Below are 13,004 nucleotides of genomic sequence, written 5' to 3' on the forward strand. Positions count from 1 at the left end.
AGAGATCTAAGGGGCAGTCAAGGATTCTTAAGTGTGAAAATGTCCCCTCTTCATTTCCATTGAGCATCTTCAGATAAATGACCCTGTGACCTGGGATTCTTACAGCCTTGCCTTGTGGCTTTCCAGAGGGTCTCCCTGCAGAAAAGTGCAGTCTGTGGACCCAAGTCTTTTTCTCTTTGCTGTTGCAGTTGTAACCCTTCTGCCCCTCTGAATTTGGCAGCAACAAGGGCCGGGTTCAGTATCCAGGGGTTCTGTTTCAATAACACAATGCCAAACCAGCTCGAGCCCCCACCCAGTGACCTGGGAAAATCTTACACACACCCCTGGTGCCTTCAAGGCAATGTTTCCCTCTCAGCAAGCACAGTCTGTCGGTGTAGCAGAAAAAGTTAATACATGAGATAAACAACTAAGCACTAATGGAAAACACCTTAACTAGAGTTCCTAGACCAATCGCGCGCGAAAGACCCCACCCCAGAGGAAACTCGGAGCGTGCTTTATCCCTGGCTCTTGATCCAGCAGCCCCCCCCCCCCGCCCGAGGCACCCACAGTCAACAAAGTCCCACAATCAAAAGTCTCTGTCCGGGTCAGTGCGCCGCCAAAGTCAAGAAGTCTATCCGCAGAGGTCCCTTCCCCCCGCCTGGTAGAAAGGGCACCTTACGTGGTCCAGGGCCAACTGCCCTGCCTGCTCCGTTGGTTCTGCTTCTGCCTTCTTCCACGAACTGCTTGGTTAACCAGCCCTCCACTCTGCTCTCCAGCCGTCCTCACAAACTAGTCGCCTGCTCCGCTCCATCCAGCTGCTCTGCTGCCGTCACGTCGTTGAGCTCTGAGCTCCAGGTTGTCCCCTGCAAACTGCTCGCCTTGGCTCTGTGGGCTGCTTCACCGTATACATCCACAGCTACTCCGGCTCTGCCAGCCGTTCGCTCCACCAGCTATCCCGTTGATCCGCTCCAGCCAGTCCACTCCGCAGCTGCTCGTTCCACAGTATAGCTCAGGCTCCCCACTAGTTAGCCAGTACTCAGTGCTCTCCGCTCAGTATTTCAGCTCTTTAGTGATTCAGCTCTTAGTGGGAGCCCAGTGCTGGGCACCATTAGCCTAAAGTGAGTTCAGCTACAGTAACCTGTACACACGATTCTTAAGGGAAAAAATCAATTCTGACATTCCCACAGTGAGAGAGGAGGGGTGAACGATGTTTCTGGCTCCACAAGGAGACTACACCACCAGCACAAATTTCCTGTCCCCAGCCTCTCTATACGTTTCACTGTTTTGGAACCCATGTCCCTTGTCTAGCAAGTACCACCCAACTGAGGTTGAGTCATTTCTGTCACAAAGCAGTCCCACAGCTCGGCAGTCTGGGATGGGGTGGGCGTGCCTATGCAAATATTTGAGATTCGCATTCCAGACATTCTTTCCACACTTCCCATACTTCACCACCAGATGTCAGGGTACAGCTCATCCTGACTCTGCTTACACAGTTTTTAAGTTCTGCACAAACCACTCCTGTTTGCTTGGGTGGGGATGGTGGAATTCCATTGTGTGCATCAGGGTGAATTGGAACAGATTTTTGCCACAGTCTTAATGCTTGACTTGTAACCAGGTGTCTGAGTTCAGGGTGGGCATCAGGAGCGCTGGTGAAATGTGCTAGCTCCCAAAGCCTCTGGTTTAACCATTGTTTTTCTGGGTTCTTCCCATTGACAGTGACTCGCAAACCCGCATGTCTCTGCCCGGTGCCAGGCTGTGCCTGCTGCTGCCTTTCCATCATCACAGCTGAAAGGGGTTATTTGAAATAAGTGCACCCACTGAATCTTCCAGCTGATGTTTTTCTTGGGGCAGCTTCATGTTGCCATGAGCTCTTCCAATGCCGTGGCGCCTACTTGGGCAGTTATGTCTTAAGGACTGTCAGTTTTTTCCACCATGAACCAGTATTTGAGGGATTTAGGACTCAGCTGTTTCAAATTGAAGCAGATGGCAGCTTGGCTTGTTTCTCACTCTAGTGTGTGTGCGCTATAGTCTAGCTATGAACTGAATTGCCTTGTGTCTGAGAGTCTCCTCGCTCTTTCCTTTCCTTGGGCGTAGGAATCTTCTGGCTCTGTTGACAGAAGCATCTTCTGCCTTGACTTTTCAAACTCCCTTCTCAGTAGCCTCCAGCGTGTGCACATATTGCTGCCTGCCTTACCTTACCTTACTGAATGTTCAAAGGAATGGGAGCACATCACCCTCTCTTTTTAGATATCCCCACTGCCTCCTGGTTCATTTCAGGATCCATTTCAAAATTGCTCTCCTCACTTTTCAGACCCTCCATGCACTTGTTCCAGCAGATCTCTCAGCTCTTGTCTCTGCTGGTTCAGTACTGACCTGCTATCTGTCCCTCTGCACATTCTGACTTCGATGCAAGAGTTTTCTCCTCTGCAACTCCTGCACCAGGGATCACCTCTGACCTTCCATTTCATTTTAGATCTGCACCTCTTTACAGAATACAGCTTCTATAAAATGGGAAATTTCTATATGCTTATTTAACTGGAACCAATGTAAATTTATATTTAAAAGGTACCTTACAACTGAATTGTTCTTTTTAAAATGCAAATGGTCTGTAGTTTGCAATAAGATTCTGGAATGTCCAGTTTTATTTACCCTAATGTATTGGACATGGAACTCCGTAATTGCTTGTCTGGAAAGTCTGAACCTCATGAGGTGAATCATAGTGCACTCCTGACACCTGTGTGTATGGCCCCATCTTACAGAGGGGCACCTGAGTCACATAGTTGAAATGAGTTGTTGGAGGGTCATGCAGGGAGTCAGTGGTAGAGCTGCCATTAGAGCTCAGACCTCACTGCTTCTCCTGGGAAAGACAAGTTCAAGGACTAGGCGTGATCTGTGTTGGTGTGTTTGCCATGCTTATCCGTAGTGTGTGAACCCCACTCGTAAGGGTAGTAGCCTCACGCTTACCATCTTTCACCCCAAGGTGTAAATTGAAATGTTGGGACTCAGCGTGACTCTGCCCCGCTCTTACCTCCAAGGAGACATTAGGAAATGTGTATTGCTGAGCTTCATGGTCCAGCAGAAAATTCAGCAGCAGCAAGAGACTGTGCTCCCTTCTCCCTCTCAGATCCTCCTGTGGTGCTTTAATTGCTCAGATGAGCTGTGTAGAGAGACAGCCAGCCAGAAGAGGGAGTGGAACCAGTTCACCAGAGTGGAAAAGCAGGCCTGTCCCCTTGATTATTCAGTGGCCTCACTGCCTGAGGTCATGGGCATGTTCTCTGCATGTTTGGATTCTGCTTGATCCCAGACACCTTCCTTGTAGCCAGGGTGGGGCAGGTCTCCGGAGCTGCTAGTGGCTGATTCTTCAGGGATGAGCCAGAGGGTGAGTTACGCTGGAACCCCTTTCTCTCCCTCCAGAGGCTAAGCATGCTGCCTCCATCTGGAAAACCCTTTTGCTGGGAATCTGTCCATTTCAGTCACTGATCCTTCCATTAGTCATACAAGCTACTGCCTTCAGTCCACCAGCCTGGCACCAGACCAACTTTTCAAGTAGCTACCAATTGTCAATGGGTTTTTTAAATTTATTTATTTATTTTGTAATGAAGCGGATGTCAAAGCACCCGTTGTTTGTGCCCGTCAGTTGATGACGATACTGTTGGTTTGTGGAGTGAGCTTCCTTTGAGGAAGGAAGGTGCCGTAGTAGCATTTTGGGGGGGACACATTTTTCCCTTTGAAAACTTTTTGTAACAGCAGAATTGCTGAACAGCCCTGTTCTTTCTAGTGATTAAAATAATCACAAATGTGTCTTGTCTCCTCAGCTGAATTTCTTTCATAGATGATGGAAAGTGAAATTTGTGAAATGTCTGTGGGAGGCTGAAGAAAGGCCCTTTGTCTGCCCCACTGCACAGAGCATTGGTCCGTTTCTAGTAGCACCCTCTGCCACCCCAGAATTCCCATTGCTCAGGATGAATGCAGCACTTGTCCATACACCAGGACCTGCTCCTCAGAGCTGAAGTCTGGCCTCCTCCTGCTAGTCCCACGATGCTGAAACATGTTGTGGGCACAGTTCCACGCAGCTGAGAGCTAACAGCAAAGGCAGAAATACCGACTGCTTCAGCAGACCTCCAGGTTTCTCTTCAGTATGTTTCTGTACTGGAAAAAGCGAGGCACATATGAGCTGGAAACTCTTCCGACTGCTCTGAGGGAGCTGGAGTATGGGGCAGTGGAACGTTTCTCCTGGAGCTCCACTCTGGATATTACTGAGGATCTTGGTGGTAGGTCAAATCTGCTGTGTGTGTGGAAGGCTCATGTTAGGCAGGGGCTGAGGTGTCACAGCTCGTGTGTGCACTGCTGTTCTAATTGTGCACAGCCAGCCAGAAACTGGGCAGACATTTTTTCAGCTCGCAGATGAAATGATCACTGGGAAGGCTGAAAAGTAACTATGCTTTTCTCCTTCTAGGATGTGTTTCTTTGTAGTCGTGGTTGGGTGAAAAGTCCTAAAACTAAACAAGCTGGTTGCTGGGCTCACGTTACTAAACAGAGGAGAAGGGATTCTACTCTTATGGTGACGCAGCAGGATCTGCCTCCCCCGATAACATGAATTCTGGCTAACGCTGGGAATACCCAGGCTCTTAGAGCCTGTAAGCTGAAATGGGGTGGTGAGCCCAGGAGTTCCCAGCCCAGCTCTAGGCAAGGTTATTAGTTCACATCACTTTCTGCAGGTGTAGGAGTGTGGCTGCAGCTTGCTTCCCAACTCTTACATCTCCCGAAGCTTTGGAAGGGTTGGGTGTGCTATAATTTGGGGAGGGCAAAGGTCAGTCCCCAGTGCAGAGGATGGTATATGGAGCCTTTCACCTCAAGGTCTTTAAAGCCAGTCTGGGCTCAGGCTGGTCAAGGCAGTTGCTGCCTTCTAATGGGCTGATCAGTGGATTGTGTGAAGGGTGTGGGTATGGTCCCAAGGCGGTTTCTCTGGGGAACGTCTCACCTACTTGATGCGCAGTGGCAGCTCTGACTGTTGATGCGTCTCAGTGCGGTGGGCACAGAATGCTTCTGATCACATCTCCTCTGTCCTCCCTCCCAGTCCGGGGCAGTGCAGCCTCAAACGGCAATGCTGAGCTAGCCAGGCTGCCTCAGCTGGATGGGGGAGAGCATGGAATGAGGCAGCAGATTCATGCTGGGGTTCAAGGCCGGCTTTAGCAAGTGCAGGGTTGTCATGGAGTCCCTGGGCGATGCTTTGGAACTGCTCCCCACAAAGCCAGCCAGGACTTTGGAGAGCCTCCTCTCCCTTGGAGCAGACTGTCTTCAGGGCAAAAAGCTCGCTCGGCTTCACCTTCCTGGGTCTGACCTTGGAGCATTCAGCATATGCCCCTTCATGCGCTTCCCACAGCAAGTCCACCCAGGCAGGGTCCTGGGGAAGCCAGAGGGTCCTGCACTCCCACTTCACAGTCAGACGTGACTCTCACCCAGCCAGTAAAACAGAGGTTTATTCGATGACGGGAACACGATCTAAAACAGAGCTTGTAGGTACAGAGAACGGGATCCCTCAGCCAGGTCTGTTCTGGGGCCCAGCGAGCCAGACAACCCCGTCTGCCCTCAATTCCCGTCCCCAGCCAGCTCCACACTTAAACCGCCTCCAGCCTCTCCTTCTCTGCTGAGTTCCTTTCCCGGGCCAGGAGCTCACCTGACCTCTTTGTTCTCCCACACCTTTAGCATCCCCTTGCAGGGGGGAAGGGCCCAGGCCATTAGTTGCCAGGAGACAGTGTGTCGGCCAGAAACTGAGGCACCCACACAGTATTCAGAGGAAACATTAAGAACAGTCCCAGTTTGTCACACGGGGCCCGATTCGTATTCGCCCGGCGGTGCTCCGGGTCTTCGGCAGCACTTCAGCAGCGGGTCCTTCACTTACTCCGGGTCTTCGGCGGCATTTCAGCAGTGGGTCCTTGAGTGCTGCTGAAGACCTGGAGCGCTACCGGGTAAGTAAAAATTAAAAAGGTGCCAGCACGGGGCCCCGTTCCGGGGAATCGGGCGAATCGGCCTAAAGCCAGCCCTGCTGGGGTTAGTGAGTTATTACTGGGGTTCAGGCAGCCTGGGCTCTGGGAACCCTGCCTGGAACATAAGAATGGCCAAACTGGGTCAGACAAAAGATCCATCTAGCCCACTATCCTGTCTGCCGACAGTGACCAGTACCAGGTGTCCCAGAGGGAGTGAACCTAATAGGTAATGATCAAGTGATCTCGCTCCTGATGTCCATCTCCACCCTCTGACAAACAGAGGCTAGGGACACCATTCCTTACCCCATCCTGGCTAATAACCATTAATGGACTTTACTTCCATGAATTTATCCAGTTCTCTTTTAAACCCTGTTATAGTCCTGGCCTTCGCAACCTCCTCAGGCAAGGAGTTCCACAGATTGACCGTGCGCTGTGTGAAGAAGGACCTCCTTTTATTTGTTTTAAACCTGCTGCCCATTAATTTCATTTGGTGGCCTCTAGTTCTTATAGGAACAAGTAAATAACTTTTCCTTATTCACTTTCTCCACGTCACTCATGATTTTTATAGACCTCTATCATATCCCCCTCTTAGTCTCCTCTTTTCCAAGCTGAAAAGTCCTAGCCTCTTTAATCTCTCCTCATATGGGACCTGTTCCAAATCCCTAATTATTTTAGTTGCCCTTCTCGGAACCTTTTCTAATGCCAGTATATCTTTTTTGAGATGAGGAGACCACATCTGTGTGTAGTATTCAAGATATGGGTGTACCATGGATTTATATAAGGGCAATAAGATATTCTGTCTTATTCTCTATCCCTTTTTTAATGATTCCTAACATCCTGTTTGCTTTTTTGACTGCTGCTGCACATCGCGTGGACGTCTTCAAAGAACTATCCACAATGATTCCAAGATCTCTTTCATGATAAGTTGTAGCTAACTTAACCCTCATCATATTGCGTTTATAGTTGGCGTTGTTTTTCCCAATGTGCATTACTTTACATTTATCCACATTAAATTTCATTTGCCATTTTGTTGCCCGGTCACTTAGTTTTGTGAGATCTTTTTGAAGTTCTTCAGAGTCTGCTTTGGTCTTAACTATCTTGAGCAGTTTAGTATCATCTGCAAACTTTGCCACCTCACTGTTTACCCTTTTCTCCAGATCATTTATGAATAAATTGAAAAAGATTGGTCCTAGGACTGACTCTTGGGGAACACCTCTAATTACCCCTCTCCATTCTGAAAATTTACCATTTGTTCCTACCCTTTGTTCTCTGTCTTTTAACCAGTTCTCAATCCATGAAAGGATCTTCCGTCTTATCCCATGACAGCTTAATTTACGTAAGAGCCTTTGGTGAGGGACCTTGTCAAAGGCTTTCTGGAAATCTAAGTACACTGTGTCCGCTGGATTCCCCCTTGTCCACATGTTTGTTGACCCCTTCAAAAAACTCTAATAGATTAGTAAGACATGATTTCCCTTTACAGAAACCATGTTGACTTTTGCCCAACAATTTATGTTCTCCTATGTGTCTGACAGCTTTATTCTTTACGGTTGTTTCAACGTTGGATTCAGCTTGGCGCTGAAGGTAACCCGGTGTCCAGCGGCTGTGATAGGTGCCCTGTAGATACCGTTGGATATTTCGATCTTTGTCTATAGGGTTTTTCAAAGTGACATTTCAACTGCAAATAAAGTGTATTATCTGCATAGCACATGGCAAAGCCCAAAGGAAAAGGGAATTATCAGAAAATGGACTAACCTGGTTACTGATTTGAATCCAGACCAGGTCTGTAGTGACCGGAAGTCAGTGTCTATGTGGCCTATAGGAAAGTACTCAGAGTGGCTGAGCTGGAAAGATGTCCTGCATGGCAAAAACACTATGGGTAAGATTCTCAGACTCTTCCTTGTCCCATATTTAGAAGTGACTTAGGAGCCTAAATCCACAGGCATATATTACCCCTTGGTAGTGGGTGGGGGCAGTATGGAAAAAGCTGCGGTACCTGCTCTGGAGTGCTGTCATAAGCATAAATCCCAATTCTGAACCTTAGAGTCCAAAATGTGGGTGCCTGCATGGAACCTCCAAGCTTAATTACTAGCTTGGATCTGATAGCGCTGCCACCAGCCAAAAATTTCCAGTGTTTGGCTGACTCTGGTCTCCCCAAATACCTTCCCTGGACCCCAAGACTCAGATTCCTGAGTCTTACCACAAAGGGAAATAACCCCCTCCCCTTGTCTTCTCTTTACTTCCTCCCCAGGCTTCCTCACGTGGGTTATCCTGGAAGATTACTGTACTTAAACTCCTTGAATTACAAAACAGAGGCAATTTACCTTTCCCTCCTTCTTTTTCCCCTCCCGTCTTTTGTCACTGAGAGAGACGTATCCTGGCACAGGATTCTATCCCTAGAGGCTCACTTAGAAAGAAAATCCAACAGGTTTTAAAAAAGAAAAGCTTTATATAAAAAGAGAAAAGACATAAAATGTTCTCTGTATCCAAGATAACAAATATACAGGGTCAATTGCCTTAAAGAGAAAATATGAATAAAACAGCCTATCCAAAAGAAATACAATTTAAACATCCAGCAACTACACACATGTAAATACAAAAAACAATAAAGCCTATTGTTTTTTCTACCTTTGTACTCACAACTTGGAAACTGAAGATTAGAAGCTTGAAGATAGAAAGATCCCTCTCATACCGAGAGACGAGAACAAAAGACACAGACCCAAACATTCCCTCCCTGAGCTTTTAAAAATCCAGTTTCCTGATTAGTCCTCTGGTCAGGTGTTTGGTTCCCTTTGTTAACCCTTTACAGGTGAAAGAAACATTAACCCGTAGCTATCTGTTTATGACAAGTGCCCATGCAATACCTCTTCTGTTGGTAGATGGAGAACCTCAGTCTCCAATGCTGTTGGGACTGCACCTTTCCCGGGTGTGCTGTAGGTTGTCTGTGTGCTGCTCTTCTTAGCTCCCGCCTCCAGGTACTGCTACACCCTGGTCCTGACCTTGCAGTGTCCTCACTCCTCCAGTCCTGTTCTCACTGTCGGTGCCATGTTGGCATAGAGCTCTCTCCAGAGGCAGTGCTAAATACAGCCATTCCCACACTTGGCTACTGTTAATAGAGACAGATTGCACTAGGCCTCTGTGCCTAACTTGTTGCATAAATGTTCATGTTCAGTTCAAACAAATATTTAACTGATAGTAAGTTATTGTGTTGTTCTGTGATGTAAATAAAGTTGATTGTGACAAATGCTTTTGCCTCCCAGGGCAGCAGAGGACCTGGAGCATGGTGGCCCTACCATCATTTCACTGCTGAGTCACCAAGACAGCTGCAGTGTGATAAAATAAACAGCCATTTGGATTTCAAACAATAGGTGAAAAATCATCATCCCTGGGACAGGAGTTGCATGATGGTGAAATGCTTTCCAGGTCACCGTGCTCTCAGGGCCCATTCTGCCCTCGGTTGGTATCTAGGGAACTGCCAGCAGCCAGGGGCCATGCTTGTCTGTATCACACTGGGTGAGGGTAGGGTGACCAGACAGCAAATGTGAAAAATCAGGACGGGGGTGGGGGGTAATAGGAGCCTATATAAGACAAAGACCCAAAAATCGGGACTGTCCCTATAAAATCGGGACATCTGGTCACCCTAGGTGAGGGACTCTAGGTGGGAACCAGGAAAACCTCCTCTCCTGCCAAGACTGAAGCTTGGGGTTCTCTGTTCAAGCTCTGAAGCAGTTTGTTCTGGCAACTAACAAATGAGCAGCCAGCGGGGCTGCAGATGCTATCTGGGATCTGAGAGGCTCTCTGCTGAGGACTCCTGACTAGAACTTGGCATGTGAATGAGGCAGGGAGCTGTCTTAGGGTGTAACTCCCTATCCTAGTTGCAGCCTGCTGACTTGGGATCATAGATACGTTTTCTAAGCTGTTTAATAGTCAAAGTTCCTCTGTTCCCTGTAAAGCAGAAGTAGTAAATCCTTGGGGCAGCGGGTGGCCGGGATGCAGGAAGGAAACTCTTCAATCTCCCTTCTCCTGCTCACAAGGCAGAGATGGGTTGAAACGGGTCCCTGAGTCTCCTTGTTTATCCCAGGGCTGCAAGTTTCCTTGTTCTTTGAGCAACTTTCTCTTACCCGTAGAAAAGGATTCCTGCCTTGCTCCCATCATTATTCCTAATAGGTCAAGTGAGATGGTAATTCCTGTGGGCCAGCCAATGGAGAAGCTGTTACTAGGCTGTCAGAGGCCCTGGAGATGCAGCGTGCACAGAGTGGTTATTGTGTTCTCTGGGGAATGATTGCAAAGTGTGGGCAGCAAAGCTTCACAGCAGGCACATTTCTCTCATCCTTCTCAGATACAGTAATCGGACTGGACTCCGTCAGCAGCAGTCCCTCATCTGCTCGGGACTGAGGGCTTCGCACTTGCTGGCCCTAGTCCTGACTCCGGAGTCCCAAGGCTCTCCTCTCTTGGCCACTTCTGCACGCCTGTTGGCCTCCTGTCGCCACTCCTGTGTGTTTCGTACCCTTCTCTCCTCTCCAGTAGCTGGTGATGGTGCATTCTGCTATGAGAGAACAAATATTTGGGCTGTGGAGCTTTGAGGGACTGGAGGGAGCAGGCCAGGTTCTGGATGCAGAGGGGACTTGGTGCTGCCGCCGTAAGGAATGGGTTAGCTTGAGGCTGAACCACTGCTATGGGCGAGGGGCGGAGATGCCCCAAATTACTTCTTCCAAACAAAGAGTCTCATCTTGGAGATGCACTTCCACTTAACTGTGCACATAACCTCTCCACTCACAAAGCAAACTCTGCCTGTTGGCATCCAGATGTGTCAGCCTCCTTGTTTCCCTGTGCCGACCCTGCTACTAAGCCTCTTCAGAACAATGTCTTCCTCGGGTCCCTAGGGCCTGTCCTTCCGTTGCAGAACTTGGTCGTTTCTGTGCTGTTTTCAGCCCAGGCCTTCTACTGGTCACCGCTGAGAGGGGTGGGGCTCAGAGCTGTCAGAAAATGGTGCGTAGTCCAGTTATATGTTTGCTGTAGTCTCTTCCTTAGGCTGGTTAGTTACATCTCCACAGCTGGGAACTAACTGCCTCTCTGGTTTCCATAAGTCTCATAACCGCCAGTTTCTAGCCCCCAGGAGAGTACGCTGGTAGTCTGTGACCTGAGCATGGTGCTGGGCCCCTCTGCTGGCGGGAACCAGTGAGTCCTGCTTGAATTTTGCAGAAAGACGATTTGCCTCTGACAAGAAAAGCGTAGTGCTTATGCTGTGTTTATGCAGTCTGCCCCTCTGCTGTGGGGGATCTCTGTGTGAGGAAGCCTCTCTGACGGAGCTAGCGGGTGAGGGAAGGAACCTGAAACCCAGACAAAGCTAGAGGAGTTCCTGCTGCACCTTGCAAGCAAATTGTCTGGGCATATTTTTAGGTGCAAATAGGTTTCTCAGCTCTGTGATGTTAGCCTGCTGCCCCAGGCTCAAAACCGTAAATAAGCTCTTCCCACTGCAACAAAAGGGACACAGGAGTCTGGAGTCCTAGATGCAGGGCTTGGCTGGGCAAAAGCCTGGGATCAGAGTGTGGGTAGCTTAGTCCTGCAGAGCAGTGGCTCTCAACCTTTCCAGACCACTGTACCCCTGTCAGAAGTCTGATTTGTCTTGCATGGCCCCCCAAGTTTCACCTCACTTAAAAACTACTTGCTTACAAAATCAGACACACACATACAGAAGTGTCACAGCCTCACTCTTATGGAAACACTGCTTAGATTTTCATTTTTACCATCTCATTATAAAAATATTGATATTCCAAATCAATTGGAATATAAATATTGCGCTTACATTTCAGTGTATAGCGTCTAGAGCGTATAAACATTCATTCTCTGTATGAAATTATAGATTGTCCTGACTTTGCTAGTGGTTTTTATGTAGCCTGTTGTAAAACTAGGCAAATCTCTAGATGAGCTGATGTACCCCCAGAAGACTCCTGCATACCCACAGGGGTGCATGTACCCCTGGTTTACAACCACTGCTGTAAAGGATAACTTGCCCTGTAATGAGAGAAGTGCGTCCAGCTATCTCCTGCAGGCACGGTAACACTACTGCTAATTGTGGGCTTAGTGCTGCAAGCTTCTGCTGCACTGCACCTGACTCAGGTATTTGTGTCTCAGTGCTGGGCAGGATGTTACAGTGAGACGTGTTCCCTCTTGCCTCAGCATGGTCATGGCAGCATGTGGGACAAGGCTTTTGGTTTTCACTAGATACCAGCCAGGTTAATGAACTCCACCCCTTTCTAGATGAGCAGTAATCATGCTAGTGTGACCCTCCTGAGGCACCCCGCTGGGAGCCGGGCTCGCATGTCCATCCCAGACTCATTCCTACATGCTGGGCTTCCCATCCCTCCTGAAACTTAGTACAAGGCTCTGTAACTCTGAATAAACTGAGTCCTGGTGTGTGGCCAGAAATGGCCTTGCTCCTTGCCTCTCAAACAGGTCCCAGGGGATTCAGTCTCTGTTACTCAGAAAGCCCTCCTGGTGGGACGGGGTATGCACCAAGCACCACCACACCCAAAGGGAGCTGAGCTGTAGGATTTTCATATATGCCACAGACTCTCCACAGCGCCCTCAGTGGAGTGGCCGTGGCCTGTGACTCTTGTAGGCTCTCCCAGCAGCCTTTGCTGAATCCAGTCTTCTCTTCTCCCAGTCATGCCATCACTGACCACAATGGCTCCTCCTCTGCCAGCCCAGTGAAAGCTGCCTAGGAGCTCAGTTCTGCTCGATAAATATATCTGCTCTGGGTCCCTGGGCTGATTGTTGGAAGAGAGATGAGATTCCCTTGGCAGAGAGTGGGAGAATTCTGAGCCGCTGGCCTGGAGTTAGTCACTGTGATAAGCGTCTGTCCCAAATCTGGACCTTAGCGTCCAAAATCTGGGTGCTTACTATGATTCTCCCCCCAAGCTTATACCCAGCTTGGCTCTTATCTCGCTGCCACCAGATAGGATTTTGGCTCCTATCAGCCCTCAAGTCGCCCCAACTTATCCCTGGGGGACCCCACAAGACCCAGAGCCCCCTGGGTCT

The 13,004-nt window shown here is 48.9% G+C and overlaps 1 protein-coding gene across 2 annotated transcripts in view; it reads left to right on the forward strand.

Annotated features, from left to right (window-relative positions):
• Nucleotides 1–13,004, forward strand: part of PLEKHG5 (pleckstrin homology and RhoGEF domain containing G5) — a 115,581-nt gene that overhangs the window by 19,149 nt on the left and 83,428 nt on the right. For both annotated transcript variants that reach the window (XM_032763820.2, XM_032763822.2), the window contains exon 2: nucleotides 3,795–4,250. In XM_032763820.2, the coding sequence (XP_032619711.1) occupies nucleotides 4,118–4,250 (133 nt within the window). In that variant the 5' untranslated portion in view covers nucleotides 3,795–4,117. The remainder of the gene's footprint in view (nucleotides 1–3,794; nucleotides 4,251–13,004) is intronic.

Source organism: Chelonoidis abingdonii, chromosome 23 (genome assembly GCF_003597395.2).
Source record: "Chelonoidis abingdonii isolate Lonesome George chromosome 23, CheloAbing_2.0, whole genome shotgun sequence".
NCBI lineage: Eukaryota > Metazoa > Chordata > Testudines > Testudinidae > Chelonoidis > Chelonoidis abingdonii.